The 19396-nt window shown below is 42.9% G+C and overlaps 1 protein-coding gene across 1 annotated transcript in view; it reads right to left on the bottom strand.

The window, feature by feature from the left end:
• The window catches only part of LAPTM4B (lysosomal protein transmembrane 4 beta), a 59452-nt gene that overhangs the window by 18167 nt on the left and 21889 nt on the right, over positions 1-19396 (bottom strand). Inside the window, exons 3-6 of the mRNA XM_038127343.1 lie at positions 16165-16238; positions 15449-15571; positions 7506-7604; positions 879-974 (exon numbers count right to left, since the gene is read on the bottom strand). Coding sequence (XP_037983271.1) covers positions 879-974; positions 7506-7604; positions 15449-15571; positions 16165-16238 — 392 coding nt within the window. The remainder of the gene's footprint in view (positions 1-878; positions 975-7505; positions 7605-15448; positions 15572-16164; positions 16239-19396) is intronic.

The following is a 19396-nucleotide window of genomic DNA, read 5'->3' as shown; positions in this document are numbered from 1 at the left end:
AATTTTACCCAGATGATCCAGAGGACCAAGTTCGTGCTGCTCTCATTCTGTTATGTAAATGGTGTAAAGAGCCTTGTTACATCAGCCCTGGGTCACCCCAGGGGCTGATCTGGCACAGAGCCCCCAGTGTGTAGCCGGGTGGAACTGAGCAGCTCCATGGCAACACCACTGCAAGCAGAAGTGGCTCTTTTCCAGAGACCCTCTCTTCCCAGAGTCCTTCAGTGCCTTCTGAAAAAAGCAAGACATTGCTTAGCAATCATGTCTTTCAAATGTGCATGTAAGCACTAAACTACTACAAAGTGAACCTATGCATTCCATACTTAGAGGTTAAAATCTGTTTATTAATTTTTTTCATGTCAATCTTGTATTAATTTGGTCTCCTTACCATACAAACCCTATCATGCACTGGGAAATGAACCTCTGCCTTTTAGCTGCCTTTTAGCTCCTCTCTGTGATTTTGTAAAGCACTGAAACAGATGTTAAGGGTCCTAAATCACAGTTTCTATATATAAATCAGAATTTCACAGCAGGTGTAGACCATGGCATCCTTGAGTCCTAATCAGTCCCTCCACAGTCCAGATCATCACACAGCTGGAGAGCTCAGAACTGGAGGTCATTCCTGGGGCCACGAGATAAACTGTAGTTTATGATTAACACAGATTCTTTAATAGATAATATGCATAAAATAAAACCAGCATTTTAGCAATAGACATGATCTGCAACCATTGCACACCAGTCCCCTGAGTTTCAAGTCCAAACATCACCAACAGATGAAGACTGCCAAAGGAATTAAGGTGGTTAACTACAGAGTCAGAAACATAAAATAAATCCTATAAATGCATAATATTACACAAATGTTTGCCATCTAACATCCTTACCGCAGTGTCATTGGTGGTAATGTACACCAACACATCCGAGTTGTTTCTGCCATTGATGTATCGGTAGCAGTTCCACACACAGCTTATCAAGTAACCCTGCAAAGAAAAGGGATTTGTTATTCTGTGCAGAAAATAAACCATGGATGTTTTTCTGACAGAGCATTTCCATTCTTTATAAATATGAACATCAGCAGGATAGAAGCATGGGACAGTCACTTCCCTGGTTGCAGTGACTGTGAGAACGCCTGGGGGCTCTGTGAGTAATGCAGTCATTCCTCACACTGGTAGCATTGGGGTTGTTTGGAATTGGGAAGGTTCTGGGGAGAAGACCTAACTGTGGCTTTCAATATGTAAAGGGAGCTTGTTAAATCAATGTGACTGGAATGGTCTGGGGTCTTAGTATTCTTGCCTGACTAGAGAAAATTGCCAAAGCAAAAGCTTTTATTGACATCTGAAGTTATTTCTGACATCTTAAACATTGTTAAAAGTACCGGGGTTTTTTTTCTCAGGGTAAAATAAAACCCCCAGTAACAGCAGCAATAAACCTACTGCAAGATCATAAACTTCACTGCTTTTGTTCTTGGAGCTTGGGTGGTGCTGCTTCCTGTCAAGCAACTAGTTGTCTCCACTTTTTCAGCTGGTTGGGCAAAATAGCCACCACCTCCTTCATGAGCAGGAGAGATTTTAGTTTGAGTAGCAGAGATGAGCAAAGTGACTGGAAGGAAGATAAGAGGCAGGAAGATGTGGAGGAGCTGGAGTCAGATCCGCAGGATGTCAGTAACACAGCTGGCAGGACTAAAGCAGCTCTCTCTGGAGCTTTCTGCTTCCCATTGTTGGAGATTAGGGTTTTTCCCTTTGTTTTCTTTCAAACCAAGACACCCATGTAATCACACATGATGGTGATGAGGAGAACTTTGTGTTTTGATAGTGCCCAACTTATATTTTTACTTAGTAGATCTGCTCAGAAATTCTTCCATAAACATAACACATGTAGATTAAAGTGCCAGCACTGAATTTGCATGTGTGTCTCGCTGAGTGAGTCATACTTTAGTGACTCACTTGCACTGATGGCCTTCCAAAAGCCTCTTATCCCTTTGAGCTGCCCTGTGCTTCCTCTGTCTCCAGAGCTGACACACATGAGCTGTGTTTTTCAGGATGCCACGTGACTCACTGATGGCTTGCTTGCAGAGCAGGAAGTTTTTTTTCCACCAGGGCTGAGCTGGCTAAAATCTGGTAAATTTGTTCCTCTTTTTTCACAGCACCTTACAGACCCTGGATTGACTTACAGCTGTTGCAGACTTTGATAATACTTTTGGCCATCAAATGGGGAGAGGAAAAGGCTTCTGGAGTGAGCTAAATCCCAAGGGAAGATTAGACAGGCTCTGCAGACCAAGCTGTGGGCTGTGCAAACCTACCCCAGGCTACTGAAACAAGTAAAGGCACACACATGGAGAACTGCATCTTTTCCAGAATTAAGTAAAATGTCATTGTTATTTAAAGTGGTAATAAGTAGTTCACTAGCTTTCAGTGCTCAGATACTATAGTCTGGGAAAGGCATAAGAGCCAATGCAGAAGAGACTGAATATAGCACATTTCTGTGGGGACACAACCTGCCATTATAAGAAACCCTTTACATTAAGCCTACCTATTTGCAAAACTATTTCTACATGCCTTCCGTCAAAATCCAGAGTGATGGAAACCCTATTTTGGATAATACAATCCTGTCTGGGAGAAGCTAGTGGGAGATTTATTTTTTAATGCTCTCATTCCATGTGGTGAATAAAACACAATTAACCCCACAACGAACCTCTACAGCTTCCCCAGCTCTGAACCCTAGCTCTGCATGCACAGGCTATTTCTCAGTGAGTGAGGTATGTTCCTTGAATTAAGGAGGTCATCAGCCAGCTCACACCAAGGAACTGGCCCTGACACACTGACAGAGTGGCAGCAGCTCGGAGCATGTCCCTGCCCAAGTGCTTTGGACATGTGCTGCTGGCCTGCAAACCATAAGTCACAGAAACTTGTTTTCCTCAACCTGTAACTTATTTAGCTCACTCCTAATAATTATTTTCTACCAATACTGCTGCACTGTTAAATGGGGCTCTTGATTCAGTTACCAATTTTCTTTCCTGAAAGACTTGGCTGAGGTTTCAAATACTGCTTTAAAATGTGTGGCTGGACACACAGTATATAAATATATTGATTTTTGTCTCAGGAGACTAATTTCACATTTGAAATTGGCCCTAGATAATAGGCCTCCCTCAGCCTAATCCACCCTGAGTGGATCTCCTGCCTACCACAGCACAGACTGGTGACAGACAGTGACACCTTTTGGGGGAGGCAGCCCTAAACAACCACCATGAGAAAGGACAGGTGTGTAAAAAGGCTGAATATAGAAACAGGCACTGTGCCTACTTCTAGCCAGCTTTCAGTCTTCCCCTTTGGATGGTGGGAAGCTACTTGAGACCCTAAGGATCTGAAACCCACAAAACTCCTGTGCTCAACAGATGCCTGACCAGAAGACTGACCAGCATCTTTGTGGAAATCAGAGGTTGTGGCATTGTGCTGCTTCTTGTAACACAGCAAGGGACAGTCTGTGCTGATCTGGGTCACAGCAGCCCTCTGGATAACCCCTCAGTGGCAGCAAGTGCAGGGTGAACACCACAGACCCAACAGAGCCCCCTCAGGGTAGTAGCTGCCTGCACTGAATCCCATTTGACTCCCCAGCTGCTTTGAATTTTCTGTTTACAGAGCTGGGGTAGGCTTCAGTAACTGGTGAAAACGAGATAAAGATCTCTACAAAAACTGAAATTTATATGAAGATTTCAAAGGGATGCTAATGGCAGATCAGTTGACCACATGTATTTCCCATGTTGGTGTTACAGAGAGAGAAACAATGGGTTGCTGTGCTGATAAAATCTGGAATTAAATCATCTTCTCAGCACACTAGAATGTGAGTATAAAAAGGTTGTATAAGAACAACTGCTTAGAACTGAAAGAAAGGCTGTAATTGGAAAGAATTAATAATATTAAACCAAACCACTGGTCTGCAACACTTTATATGGCACCTTACAGGGGCCAGGACATCAGCTCTTGGCTCACAGTCACACACACTAAGGTATGCAATTTAAAGCAACTGACCCTTGTTTTAGAGATGATTCTCCCATAACTATCCTGTCATCATCAGTGGTGGAACTTGTCCTAGGCTTTTGTGGAACAGGTGGCAACCTCGTGGCTATGTACTGGCCATTCCTGGGAGTGGGGATCAGAGCTCAGCTCTTGGGGCTGTGTTCATGGCCCCAGCTGCTGCCCCATCAGCCCTGCAGGAAGGCAGCAGATGCCAGGTGATGTGTTGCAGGTCAGGGCTCTCCCCCTGCCAGGAAGAATGCCCTCAGGCTGAGATAACAAATCCCTCAGGGTGAACACAGAACTTCATTCTTATCCTTTCCCATCTGCTGAGGACACCAGGACTTGCAGAGTGGTGTCACCGCTGGGCTCAATACCTTGTACATGCAGTTTATAGGCATATTATTGGGAACAGAGCTAATACTCAGTTTGCTGAAGACCAGCCTGTCTCACTGAACTGAAACATCTTTTGGCTGCCCCACTGGCAGCTACCTCTTCTTACCTACTGTTCAGAAAGAGAAAGGCCAAGGAAGAGGCCATATTCTGAAGCTGCAGAGTGCTTGGGGCAGCCTGGAGAAAAGGCTTAATCTGGCTTATTATGTTTGTGCTCATCTGAGCTCATTTGGGCCTTCCCCATGACAGGGAGGTTGAAGCCTCAATTGTTCTGTCTCAGAAACTGGAGTTGGCTGGAGGAAACCAAGGCCCTCTTTTCCAAACCAGCTGCAGAGGACACAATTCAAAAGTCACTGTGTTGGCTATATGCAATTTGAAGTCCTGTGTACATGTATATAAATACATTTGTGCTGATGGATGTCCTTCCTCAGCCAGATAGGGAACATCTATGTTTCATGGTATGTAACTCCAGTTCAGTCTCTACACAAAGCCAGTGAATGGAATATGGTACTTTGGTCTACTCTGTAAAGTGTTCACCTGAAATTCCCATTACCTGCTTCAGATGCAAGTAAATGATAAGGACTAAAAAGAAAAATGCTTGCGTGTGATTAGCTGGCTTTCTTACCACCCTCTCTTGTTCACAAACCCATGACTGCAAGACACAAACCCAGCATCTAATACTTCATAATCTTGCTTTCTGCTCAGTAGTGTTCTTCTCTGAATGTAGCTTCACCCAAACCAAAAGTGTCATAATACCTAATATTTCTGAGGAATTAGGTGATTCTGCTTTCTATTTCCCACCAGTTGAATGCAGCTTTTTCTACTGTAGCTTTTCCTAGGTCACAATGTTTTGGTTCCTCTCCCTATTTCTAGTTAAACTCCAGAGGGAGAGGAGACTGTGTACATTATTTTATGTATTTTATCTTTCCAGTTTCAATATATAAATGCGGTACCATCTGTTAAGTCTATCAGAGATGAAATGTGATGCATCTGTGTGTGTTCAGCTTTTATTTGATGGAGTAGATTCTGTAAATCTGCATAGCAGCTCTTCTGGAAACATAAGAAATTAAATGAAAATGCTAACTGGAATTTAGCATGTGTTTCTGTGTAAGTCACATTTTTTGTGACTCATTTATATGATAATACATTGCTAGAATGGGCATTATATAAGCCATATACACTCTTGGAAAAAACATGTTTTACCACTTAAAAACAAAATGAGTCTTTGGCACTATTAATTTTAGGTTTCTTGTCTCTGTAGTAAGCATTTCTGCCTTTCCAGTTTTAGTTGCCTTTTTTTTTTAATAAGCTTGAAGCTTTCTTGACATACTTAGTCAATGAAACACCAGACCCACGTGGGGTAAAAACAAGCTGTTGGTTGCATCAGAGAAATTTTTTAGAATACATTCCTTGTCGAACCTGAAAAATCTATGGATTTATTAAATTCACACGTATTTCTTAGAAGTGCAAATAAAATCAGCTGTATGGTTGTGACCATACAAGGCCAGAAAGCTAAACTCTATTGCTAAATCACAGCAGAAGAGTGAGCACAGCTTCCAACAGCAGTTTAATACACCCTATCTGTTGGGTTTCTTTCCCCAGTTTTGAAGTAGCTTCAATAACCTAATCTACCTCTTTTGCCACAGTAACATTCCCTGCATATGCCAAATGCATTGTCTGGAAGCAACATCTTTGGTGTCACTGTGACTCTTTGGGACTTCTCTAATCTAATGCAAAACTGCTTTGCAGAGAGAGCAAGACTAATCTGAAATCAAGTCCCACATAAGAAATACAAATACAGCAACACTGTGCTGTGAGAAACTCATAGAAGGGTGCAAGAAAAGGGCAAACACACCAGCATATTTTACAAGAGGTCCAATGCTCAGGGTACTAGTAGGAGCCACAGGTGATTGGTTTTCCTACATTAATTTGTCTGATCTTATTCTGAGCTCCTTTTGAACTTCTGACCCACAGCAGGAGGGGGCTGCACTGGACAGTCAGCCTGGATGTGGTGGTTTCACATGAGCCCTTTCCAGCTGCTCTGGGAGATGCTACATCTCCTCTTTGCCTGGTACCTGCCACCTCCAGGCCTCTCACCCACTAGGTTTGCAAATAAATTCTCTTTCCCTATGTCCTTCTGTTGCCAGGTCTGACCGTTCTTTATGGTGCTCCTCCCAGGAGAGATTGCTTGGATTTCTTTACCTCCTCTACAAAATTCTTTCTGACACAGGGCACCAGAAGGGAAGTCATGCTTTCAGAGATGGTGGGCATCAGAACTGGCTAAAAAATGATACAATTTATATTTTTGGTTTTTCTATTCCTTTCTTAACATTCTTAGCATTTGATTTACTTGTTTGACCAGAAATGAGCTAAGCTAATATTTTCACAGGTCTATCTGTAACAGCTACAAGACCTCTTTTGTAGGTGGTCATTCTTACTTCAGAGTCCACAGCAGTGTTTGTGAAACAAGAGCATGCTTCCTCAGTGCCCACTACTTAGAATTTTTTACCACTGAGTTTCTCAACCATTTCCTTGTTCAGTCAGTCCATCCCATGAGATTCTCCTGCGAAGATTTCTTGGCTAATTATTTTCCCTATTTTGAATGACATTGCAAGAAAATGTGGCTAGATTTCCTTCCCCTTCCCAGTTCTCTTCTGAATGCACTGAACTGCATGGATCACAGTGTTGGAAAGACTGATAATTTGTCTTTATTCCCTAGCTATAGCCAGTGATGTGACCTTTTGTCTTCTCCCTACACATTTTAGGGTGATTTTCAAAGTTTTTCATGAGACACACTGCCAAACACATTCTGAAAAAAAAAAAAAGAGAAGTCTGTTTCAACAGGCTCTCCCTTGTCCACTGCTTCAAAGGATTCATAAGCCATGAGTTCCTCCTACAAGGATCACACTTCCCCATTGTGGGCTATATGTTCTTGTGTTTGTCTATGAGATTTTTCACAACTTTTTCATTATGTCTATAACCTTGTTTCTTTTAGATATCAGGCTGCTGGGGGTGTAGTTACCCAGAACCCTTCTAAAGACAGACCTCCCAGCAAGAGACATTCCACCCATGACCAGAAGTGGACTTTACACACAACAGTGCACTTACCTTAAAAGCCAAAATGATACTTATGAAAAGGAGGATAATCACAACCAGACACGTAGGGTTCACAGACATAATCTCTTCCTTGTAGGGAAAATTGTTGGGCTGCATAAGCAAAAACAAGCAAAACACTGTGAGTCAATCTCAGAAGTCATTTAAGAGCCATTCAACTAGTGCATTCTATAATTAACAGCATACAAAGCTTTCTGTCATCTACTAAACCCAGAGCTCTCCCCACCAAGAACCAGTTTCAGCGTGCCTACAACAGGCATCGTGAACACTCAGCTGCCAAAGGCTCCCTGGAGGGCTGAGGGATTTGCTTTTTCCTTTGGATGTGGTGTGGGCTCTCTCTCTTCCTCTGGGTTTGTATCTGACACAAACTAGCAGAAGTCTGAGAGCTTTGCAGCAGGAAATCTTCCACCATGGGAAATGGCAAGAAAATCTTGTACTTACTGAGTAATCATTACACTGGCACTGATTGCCAAAGAACAGTGGCAGCTCTTTCCAGAAAGTCAAAGCAGGAAAAACTGGACAGCATAATCCTTTCACCTAACATTTTATGACATTTCAAAATACCTTGAGTCTATTCTACTCCATCTTATTTTGGCTAAATTCAGACTACTTCTCTAGGAGCACTTGTTAGTGCTGCTAAGTGTGTGCCCCATGGAGTCACGGGTCCTACGTGGGGCCTCATGATTTCAAGTTGAAATGCAGAAATCTGCCCTAGGCCTTTCTCTTACCACATACATGAAAGAGGTGACAAAATGAATCTTCATGCTTAGCACAGGCTCTAGTGATCTAGAGCTGCGAAACACTTCAGGATCAGTGACTGAAAACCAGCCCCTAAAAATGTTTTACTGTATTTATTTATTGCTTAAAATCTCCACGCCCTTTGAAATGAATGTTCCAAATGGTTCTGAAATACTGCAAGATAGAAGTTCCTGTTTCAGTTAGAACAAACCATTGTTCACAGACAGAGCTGTTCTCCACAAAAGATAACTGCACTGCAACAGTAGCTCATTATATCTGCATGCAATAGTTCCTTCCACACAACTCCCTTTTCCCTTACAGGTCTAATTACTTAACCAGGCCAGCTCTGCATCCTTGTCAGGACAATTAAGTAGACCGAGCTATAACTGTATTCTTGGCAATGGTGGTGTAAATCCAGAGTAACCCCTTAATAACCCTTATTCCAGCACTCAGCCCAGTGCATCAGGAAATTATCTTTTTTTTTGGACAGCTGCTACTGAGAATAGCTCTTTATTTAGCGTTTCCATGAACTGTTCAGAGTGGTTAACATCAACAGCAGCTGTGACCGTTTGCAGATAGATGTTACATAAGCACATTTTCCGCTTCTTGACAGCAATGTTTCTGTTCCTCTACTGAATTCCATGGCTGAAGTTTTTATCATGTTATCTCCTTTGTTGAGGTAGAGCTTTTGTAGGGAGCTAGCTTGCTATAATTCAGTAAGTTACTGCTTTTTTTTTTCCACAGAAGGTTATTCTAAATATAGTGGATGCAGTCACCCAGAGACCAAGAAAGCAAGACTATATGCAAAGAAACAATGCCCTGAAAAGTTAAACAAAAACTTTATATGCATAAAATTTAAGTATTAATGGCCCAACCTGCCCTCCTGTTTGCAGAAGGGACACCGTAAGTTAGGAAGTTAGAAAGTCCAGTCAGCAAAGGACAGTTACAGTAAATCTGTACCAGAATGATTTTTTTCAGTACTGATCTACCATTTAAAAAACAGTCAAAATAGTTTGTGGACATAATAAAAAATTCCTATTAAGACTTTGGTTCTCCAAAGAAGAACCTGGTTTTTGGGAACCAGTCACTGGTCAAAGACTGGGTGACTGCATGCTGTGTTTTTGGCCATAATCAAATGGGCTGGTTCTAGACATCAGCTCAAAAGGGATTTGCATGGGGGCAAGAGGAGGGCAGGCAAGTGACCAAGAAAGTTCTCACTTCCTTGAAAAACAGGAACATTTGCTGGATCCATGAAGCCTGGTCAAGTCTGGTGCAGGTGTGCTGCTCAGCAGTGCCTGGCCTTCCCTTATATCAGCACCAGTGTTTCAGCAAATATTTCAGCACAGCCAGGAGAGCACATGAGGAACAAATTCTGAGGTTTGTCCCCTTCAGGCTCAGCTTTCTGAGTCTCTGTCCTGAAGAGATGAGAGGTGGAAGCAGCCCCAGCGAGGTGGTGGGTGCTGCACCCATGCCATGGTCACCCCCATGCTCAGGTGCCTGGAAGATCTTGGTGCAGGATGTGAAAACTAAAGTCAGACTCTTCTGGAGCTTCCAGGCTTCCTGTGTGGGAGACAAAGCTTCCAGTTCTCTGATGGATAGCCCAGGAGCATTGGGTCAGCATGGAAGAAACCCCTTTGTCTTTTTTTGCTAACTGGGCTGGGCCAGCCTATGAGCAGTCTGATCTTAAGTCACAAGTACAAACCCCTTCAGTGCTGTAGGAAAACCAATTTATGATACCTGCACCTTCAGCATAGAAGCAGGAAAGATAGTAGGAAGCAGCTCACGTGTCTCCAGTCTCACATGGTACAGGGAGCACATTGGAACTGTGCCATTAGCCCTTGGGGTCCCATCCCATGGCTGCAACTGTCCCCAAAATCTCATTAATCCCCACAGAAAACAGGCACCAAGAGTGGTTCAGATGAATCAAACCACTGGTCTTCACTGACTGCAGCAATGAACTTAAATGTTGATGTGGATACATGAGGTGGGGCAAGAAATTCTGCTCCTGTCTTGGGAGTTTGCTCTCCTGTGGGAAGACTAATAGCTGAAATCCTGCTGCTGGGAAGGTTCCAGGCACCAGGCTTGGTGCTGAAACTTCTGGAAAAAGATCAGTGTCAAATGTTGTGCAAGGCTTGATGAAGCTGTGACTGAAATACATCTGGGCAGGAAAAATTAAGCCTATCATTGGAAATACAGGAGTGATTTTGGAGCAGAACATGATGAAATTTTCTATACAAACAAAAAAGGTAGTTGCAATGGTGTTACACTGGCATGCTAAAGTCATAATTTAAGCTCCATTTATAACCTTGTCACAGACATGGAGAGGGCTGTGTGCATAATAATGTACCTGATACACTTCTAATTAAAAAAAAAAATACTGCTTATTTGCATCAAAGCCTTATCAGACACTTAAAAAGACTCTAAAATGTGCATGGAAAGCACATTTCTACTGCCTTGGTATCGTACAAATGCACAAGAAGAATAAAATTACAAAGGCTAAAGCCATTTGTCATTCCCTCAGCCTGCTTGCATGACCTTTCATGTCTTACTTCCCCTTGGATCACAAAAAATCCACTTTAAAATACAGTATGGATTGTCATTCCAAGTTACAACCCTCCAAGTATTGAAATCTTACAAAATTGAAAGAAAACAGCAACGCGTCTGTAGAATTTCTAAAGCTCTGCCATGAAGTTAGTGGTACTTCTTTGGAATTATAAAATGGCATTTAAAATGTCAGGATATTTTGGGTTTAAGCTTTAATTTATAGGAAAAATTTCTTTAGGTTAATCTCTTTTATGTTCTCTAGGCATTTCTCCATAAATTTAAAAGCATGACCGATACCACCTGAAATGTTAGGCACCAGCATTGCAGGCAGTCCCACAGTAAAGCTACTTAATATACTTTGAAATTTTGTTTAGATTAACTGTCACAGTCCTGCACTTTGATTAGAAAAAAAGTTTGCATAACTCAGTTGCAGACCAGCCTGTTCTGCAGCTCTGCTTCAATCCATTTCATATGCTGCTATCAGATGACAGAAGATGAAGTGTTTAATTTGAAGGCTTTAAAATGCCCATATACCAAAGATTTAGTGGGGCTACATGAAAGAAATGTGCTTTAGGTCAAACTGCTTTAGACCTCTGCTTAGACCAAGAACTAAATTATTTTTATTTTACACATGTTGGATTTGGTGTATGCAAAAATTTTTGCTTTTTAAATGACAGCGATAATGACCAAGATGTGCAGCGTAACTCTTGGAAACGTTGATCGCATGATCGCCACAAAACTTACTAAATGCACAATTTGTAACATTTACTTATTTCACATGACCCTTCAGGCTAAAATGCTCTTGCAATCTATGGCAATTAAGTAGCACGCCTGAGTGCAGCTGGGATCAAAAGACAGCAAGAAGTTTCCAAAGAAGCTGCTCCTAGGAAAGAAGAAGCCAATATAGACTGATGTTACCAAACACCCTGTGAACACCATTGCAACATTTTCAGCTATGGCCCTGACCAGCTCGTTGATATGTACTCATCATCTTGCTAAAAGTACATGGAGAGTTTCACAGTTGCTGTAACTCAACACCCACCCTCTGACATCTGGCAGATGTAAAAGTAACTATAGTATGATACCAAAGTAACTATATAACAATACCAGATAATAGTGAAGTAGAAATTGTTAAAGAAACAGAGTTTTTCTTACCTTAGAGCAAACAAAAAGTTCTTCTGAGACTGCTAAATGTATTCTGTTACCAAATGCACACTTTCTTCCAGATATCAATAATGGATTTGAAGAACAGTTGGGATTTTTCATTTACCTTATGGAGCTGTGCACCCTAAAATATCATTTCCCAAATGCAAAGCCGTTTTAGAGGAAGAGAAACTGTAAGAATGCCAGGCAGAAGCACAATCCTTGTTCCTGCCTACCCTGGCAGACCACTGCAAAAGGGGGTGAGGGCAAGACAACCCCAGGGCTTGGGGTTTGCAAACCATCAGGAAGGATCACACCCGAATGGCACTGCATTTATGGTGCAATTGCTTGCATTGATTTTCATCTTGTCACATGTCTGAGTATCTGGTAGCAGTGGATGTGCCCTTCACATCTTCCCTCTGCTCCTGCCCACTTAGACAGAGGGACTTACTCTGAACCAAATGTAACAACCTTATGCCAACAGATGTAGCCCTTCCAGGTAAAGGGACAAGGGGCTCCAGTTGAGCCACTTGTGCTTGGCAGCACAGCTAAGACACAGGAGGCATAATCAGCTTCAAGGCAGATGCAGAACAGCTTCAAAACTTTTTGGAACAGGTAACATTAACTGTTCAAAATTCATCACAGCTCTTTGTAGTTTTTCCCTATCACTAATCTCCAGCATAAATGATAAAATACAAACTAATCCTTGTTTCTACATGAACTTAACTTGGACTGGCTTCCAGCTGCTCATTAGCATTATGCCTTACATCTAATTTAAACAGCCTTTTAATACCTCATTATTTTGCATATGAAACCTCCAATGGCACTACCTCTTGGTCTTCTTTCTCAGTAAATGAAGCAGGAAAAGCTGATTGACTCTCATCATACTACAATATATCCAGCTTTTATGTAGGTTTTTTTTAGGAACTTTTCTTCATGTTCTCTGACTTTCAAGCTCTGTTTTTGTACAACCATAAATAGACTCCATAAATAGATGAAGGAAATCCACACTACCAACAGAGAAGGGAAGTCTCCTCTCCCTGACTATTAATTGCTCTTTTTTTCCTGTCCACAAATCCCAAGAGCAATTTTTGCAAACAGCAAAACAACCCAGGGACTCTAGTTTTGCCACTTAAGTCCCTAGGCTGCTTACAGGGTCACTGCATCCCAGGCACAGTTGTCAAACCGTATGCTCATCTGTATTGCTCAGGCTTTTACATTTCTTTGCATTTATCTCTGTAGCAACATGAGTGGCTGAACTCAAGTTCTCAGGCAGTCTAGCTCAGTGTCAGCCACGGGTTTCATCAGATGTGAATTTGCTGGGAAAAGTCACAAGGACTGCCACTGGGAAATGCAGAGATGTGCTCACTCTGGGCAATGCAGGGTAGGGTCTTCCAGAGGATGACACAGAACAGCCAGATTATATTCCTCCTCACAGCCTCCCATCTAAGGACTCAATCCCTCTAGACAATGAGCCTGGAGAAGCTCTCCCATGGCTGACATCAGCTTTTGTGAAGTGCCTCTTGGGGTCCAACATTATTAATGGAAGTCGGGAGGAGCATGAAATCTACTGCTGATTGCTGGAGACCTTCCTCTACTCAAAATAGAAACTCACTGGCAGATGGTCAGCTTGACCACAACCCTTTGCAGTCTGCCAGCAAACCTCTCCTAATCCATGTGATACATCCTGTATTGATCTGGTGCTTTATTGTTGCTCTGAGCATCATGCTGTGAAGTCAAACATCTCATCAAAGCCCATTATGCCCCTGCCCATCTTTATTGATGGAGTCAGTAATCTTGTCAGTGAAGGAAAATGAGTTTGCCTGCAGGACTGATTTCTCATGAAACTGTGCTGGCAGTCATTAATAATTTTTTTCTGATCTAATCCATTATCAATTGACCGTCCTCTCAGCCCCAGCCCTTCTGTTATTATTCTGCTTGGTAGCAATGTCAGGCTAATCAGCCTATTATTATCCTGGAAATCCTCCTTGCCCTTTGGAGCACTGACAGTTTAGTGCTCCTGAAGACCTGTGGCATTTCATTACCAGCCCAGAATATGATTTACAACAGCAAGACAAAGATGTGTGCAACCAAAGATTCAGCACTCCAGAGCAGCAGTACAGACCACAGACTGCTCTGCTGCACCAAATCCCTTCCAAAACCTGCTCTATTTCTGCTACAGAACGACTTGTTATTTTTTTATCTGCAAGGAAATAAAGGAATGTTTTAGCACACATTTCAAGGGGAACAGCTGGTCTTTGCCCTTCTAGTGAGTCAGCTTCAAATGTAGCACCAGATTTTCAGCAGAAGAGCAGAGGCTTTTAAGTGAACATTTACCAGCCTGTTTTTGTCCCCACCATGTTCTTGCACAGTGACCAAGACTGAGGAAAATCTGGTTACAACTCATGCTCTGGGAGGTGGAGGGAGTGCTGCAGCCACACAGATGCTTGTGCTGCCAGAAGAGCAGGGCTGGCACTGATGCAGCAGCAAAGGACAGGCAAGGCTCCAGCAGTGGCAGTGCCAGCTGTAGCACTCCCAAACCACGGCTGTAATTTGCTCTTTCCCACTCATATATCTGAGAACCTTTTGATTTGTGCCTCTGCTTCTCTTCCAGTGCACCATCAGCTGTGAATGCAGGGGGGTGTTAAGTAAGATGAAGGATAACAGGCTCCTGACACATCCCAGCTCTCACTGGCATGACACATTGCCTCTTCCTGCAGATTTCTGTGGCTACTTATCTGCCTGCTGTTTCTCATTACCTGTTATTTATACCGGCCAGCTTTCCATCCACACAACAAAGTTCACAGCCAAGCTAATCTGTATTCAGGTTCTCAAGGCAGATTTTCAGAGACATTTGCAGCACTGGCTTCTCCAGAGCTCTGCGACTCCACGTGAACCCTGCTGGATGTGGGACGTGGTCCTGTGATGAGACAGAGGCTGCTGGTGGGCTCTTGTCTTTGCTCTAGGGGGTTGTGATCATATCTTGTACGCTTATGCAATTCTGGCCATAGATGTTTGGCCAAAGCAGAACGAGAAGGGAGACTCTAAATGTCCCTAGGACAGAACCCAAAATATTTTCTAGCAAAACCAAACCTACACTCAATCAAACTCCTGCCTAATTAAACGTGTTATAGCTACTGAATAAATTAAAAGGAGCAACAAAATAGCCTTGAAATAGTACCAAAAATAAGCCACTGGATATGAACACAATAACTCTGAATGCAAAAGTAAATATTTATCATCCATGTCTTGCAATATGAATCTCACTCTAAATGACTGGTGCTGAGAGCTTTCACACCATTGCAAAACTTCCGAGCTTTTCACAAATATTGTAGTAAGTTAGTAATGTAGCCTTGCAAGGAAGTTGAATTCAGTCTGGCAAGGACTGAAAGAACTTCTCAAGGACAGTATGAGAAGGATTCCACTGGCTAGAAACACAGGGCAGAAACTCCACCTTATAGAGGCTTTTCCCCCCGAAGCCCCCAAAGGTCTGTGAGCATCAAGTGATTTACCAGCTGACGGAGGTAGTCCTGAATTGTGCTGGGATAGACGAGTACACTGATGGCAACCAACGTGTTGAGGGCAAAGTCAAAGATCTGGTAACAGAAGAAAGGGATGATCCAAGCTGCATGTTGCTAAAAAGGAAATAAATTAGAGACTCATCAGCCATAAGTTAAAATAGAGGAATAAATGTCTTTCTACAGGTATCTAAGGAATATTTGACATTATGGCATATTAAATCAGCTAAAAGAAATATGACATTCAGCCAAAAGTTTTGGCCAAGGCAATTTGGCTGCTCTACCGCAGTCATATGTGCTGTGCAACTCCCACAACTCGTTACATTAGGAGATTCAGAAACCACACAATAGTTTTCCTTTCTAATTAATAGGATTAATGCTGGAACAAACCACAGGCTTGGGAGGTGAATGGGAAAAAAATTCCCTTAACTTCGATAGGTACAAGATTCAGTTCTCTGAATTCACCATTTGCCCAGAGCTTACTCCTATTTGAAACTGCAGACAATCAACACAACTGCAGCAGGGTGCCCTGGGGTACCACTGATCTAAGCAATCAGTTCCGCTGCCGCTTCAACTTCTTTTCCCTCTCCCAATTTTCAGCTAAACAAGTAAAGAAGCAATTGCTAGAAAAGAGTTTTCTTAATTTTGTTTCTTTAGAGTTGTGTGGTTCACTTTATTTGTGTCTTCCCCAAACATAATGAATTACCTACCTTATATGCACCGTATGTAGCCATTGCACAGATCAGAATCATGAGGAGAGAAATTGCAGTGGCAATGCACATATCTGAAAAAGAGACACATCAATGATTGCAGGCAAATTCAGAGCTTGGTTCAGTTATTTTGCCACCTCCCTTGTGCAGAGCATCTCAAAGGGCAGGGCGGGAGATGGGTGGAGATGGGGTCAGGTGCATTGTTCAGGCATTGCAGGAGGAAATCTCTGGCTTTTGTGGGGAACCTCCTAAATACAAGAAGCACAGACAATGCTTGTATCTGCTCAAGCCTGCAGCATTACACTGTGCTGACAGGCTGACAGTGTGCAAACCACTACAGCCTCTATAAGACTATGGAGATGAATGGTCTAGTTTTTCCAAGGATTTTCAAAAATCAGGAGCAGTTTTGACAAGACTATTTTACTGGTGCTGCTGATATCTGTGGTGAGATTGTGTCTGCTTTTCTGCACTCCAGATTGTTTCTTCACCAACAGCTGCTACAGATCATTGCTCGTATATCTCTACACTGGAAAAGGAGCAAAACTGACAGATGAAGTCATCTTAGCAGAAATAACATCTTGAAAAATTTCATTTCAATCAATAATACTACAGAGATATATTTATTAATGAAAATGTATAACTGTCAGGAAAGGTAAAGCAGTAAAGGAAGGAAAATATTCTATTCTTTAAAGCTTTGATTGGAGTTATTACAGGACTCCTATCTTTATTTTACTGTTGATCAGCTTTCAATTAACTTTTTATTAGATTTAAGGAGTTCCTAAGCCATGAACAGTTGGAAGAAGAGCCTGGGGGAAAAAATTACATGTTTGGTCTTTTCATATGCACTTCCCTAGGTAACATTACAGTCCACTGTCAGGAGATCAGAAGTGAATTTCTGAACTTGACTTTACAGTGAGTTTGGGAGTGCAGTGGAACATTGTGCCTATTTTTTGAGTTAAGCCAGTGCACAGACAGGATGTGAGGTATATAGGACATGGCTTTAGAGATTCCACCTCTGTTGGTATCTGAGGTACATGGTGTTCACATTGCTGTCAGCAGGTTTAAACTACCTGCCTTGATGAGGTATGTGAACACAACAGTGTTCAGGATGCTCCCTACCCTGACTTTGGAAGCAGTCAAAGTGTAAAGATGGCATTATTTCATCACGGAGCTGCCACAACATCTAACTCCAGCACATGATGAGGAGCATCCCACAGCATGGAACAGTCCTCAACTCAATTCCCTGGATGCATCAAATCATATTCTGGGTACGTGCCCTGGAGCCTTCACCCAAGTCTCGGAAAGGATCTGGCAGCTGTGGACAGGTCTCACCTGCCGCCACCAGGAAGCAGTGCGGGCTCAGCCAGGTGATGGCTGAGGAGGAAGGACAGGCACTGAGGCTTGTCTGTCATTATTTCCAGCCTACCAGAACCATCATCCATGTAGAGAACCAAAGACCCAGTCCTTGATCCTCCTGTGCCTGAGGGAGCACAAACTTTGCCCTAGATGGCATTAATCCAGATTTCTGCATGCAGAGAGGAACCTGAGACGGTGAAGCTGGAGGGAAAATGAGCAAGAGGAGACCACTGCTGGCAGGTGACAGGACATGTCCAGAGCTGCTGGTCTTCTCTGGCTCCTTGGGCACTGCATCTACCAACAGCAGGATTAAGGACTTCAGAACCCAGGTCTCTCCTTTTCCAGAACACTGCCTGTGTCCTAGGTTTCAGGATTCTTGTTCTCTCTCTCTTACCCCCGAAGTTTGTCCTTGTGATTGCATAGGAACTCAAATGCCACAGAAAAAGTCCTATGGCAGGCTACTTCCTAATTTAATGGACTACATCTGAAGGATAAAGTGCCCTTTTCCTGGCACTTGGAGGAGCACATTCAAACCACTGTATGATGAGGCCCTGGAGCACAGATGTCCTTTCTTACAGTACAAATGCTTGAATCTTTGTCTTATTGTCAAAATAAGCAGGTCTCACCCAGGAGAGGGGCCTGCACTCAGCAGTCAGTTTAGCTCACTCTGCTGTCTTCACAGTGGCTTCCTCCAACTCAGATCATGGGTGCTACACGATGCCATGGGGAGGCAGCTGGGCACCCTGCTCATCATTCAGGAGGGAATGACATCTCAGTCATTCCAAATTGCTCTTCCAAGGCACCTCCTCCTCCTCTCAGAATGTGGAGTGCATCCAGACAACCAGTGCAGTGTTTGAGCTGCATTACCTCGACCCCTTTTTCAGTTTTTAGGAGCTATAAAGGCTGTGCTGTGCCTGTAAGAAGTGATCTGAATTCTGCCCTCAAGAGGAAGAAGCATCCACGAAATATACCTCTACTAATAAAAGGTACTGCAGCCTCTTAAGACATTTCTGGTTGTTGCAGCCGTTTACTCTGGCTGCCTGTCTACATCCTGTGAAATCAAAATTATTTTGAATAGACCAGGTACAATTAAGGTAATGAAAGAAAAGAAGTGAAAATGGCTGCTGTAGCCACTAACCTCAATTGAACCTCTTGTAAAAGAGGCTCATGGATCAATATTTTGATTCTGACCATGAGTTTGGAGGCACTGCTTATGCATTTGTTCTTGATCCCAACCACTTACTTCCTGCATCCAGGGGGAAGCTGCTGTCATTGTCATTTCCAGCATATGCAGAAGTCACAGGTTCCACTTAGCTGGTGACTACGGTAGTACTGGTTCAGAGCCAGAGCCCAGCAAACTGTGAGGGACTTGACATTGAAGATTTGGTCTGACACACTCATGCTCCCTGTCTCCAGTGTCTCCCTAACTGTGCTCCACCATGCCAAGTCCTAGTTGGCTCAAGCTAGTTCTTTCTCATTTAAGGCTTCATTGGGTTTTTTGAGCTGTGTCAGCTTCAATTAATCAGAGTGAAACTAGATATGCAGCACATTAAATGAAAAACTGACAGGGGTGTGTGTTTTTTTTTCCAGTCCTGCTGTGCTTTCTGTGGCTAGAAGGGCTGTACTTGGACTGCTGAAAGGGTTATCCAGCCTATTTGTCCTAGATGGCTTTTTGAGTTTTCTCCTTGAGTAGAAAGAAACCAGTTGAGTTTTTTCTTTCTTATACCTTGCAGTGACATCCTACTTTCCTGCCTCTTTGGAGAGAAGATGCTGCTGGGGGCTGGGCAAAGCTCCTGTCATGGGGTACTTGTGTGCACAGCAAGCTGCAGCTCGAGCTCCCTCAAATCACCTCAAAAGTATTTCCTTGCCTTCCCCT

Source organism: Motacilla alba, chromosome 2 (genome assembly GCF_015832195.1).
Source record: "Motacilla alba alba isolate MOTALB_02 chromosome 2, Motacilla_alba_V1.0_pri, whole genome shotgun sequence".
In the NCBI taxonomy this organism is placed as follows: Eukaryota; Metazoa; Chordata; class Aves; order Passeriformes; family Motacillidae; genus Motacilla; species Motacilla alba.
The sequence above is the reverse complement of the archived record's forward strand: the minus strand, read 5'-3'. Positions and strand labels throughout refer to the sequence as shown.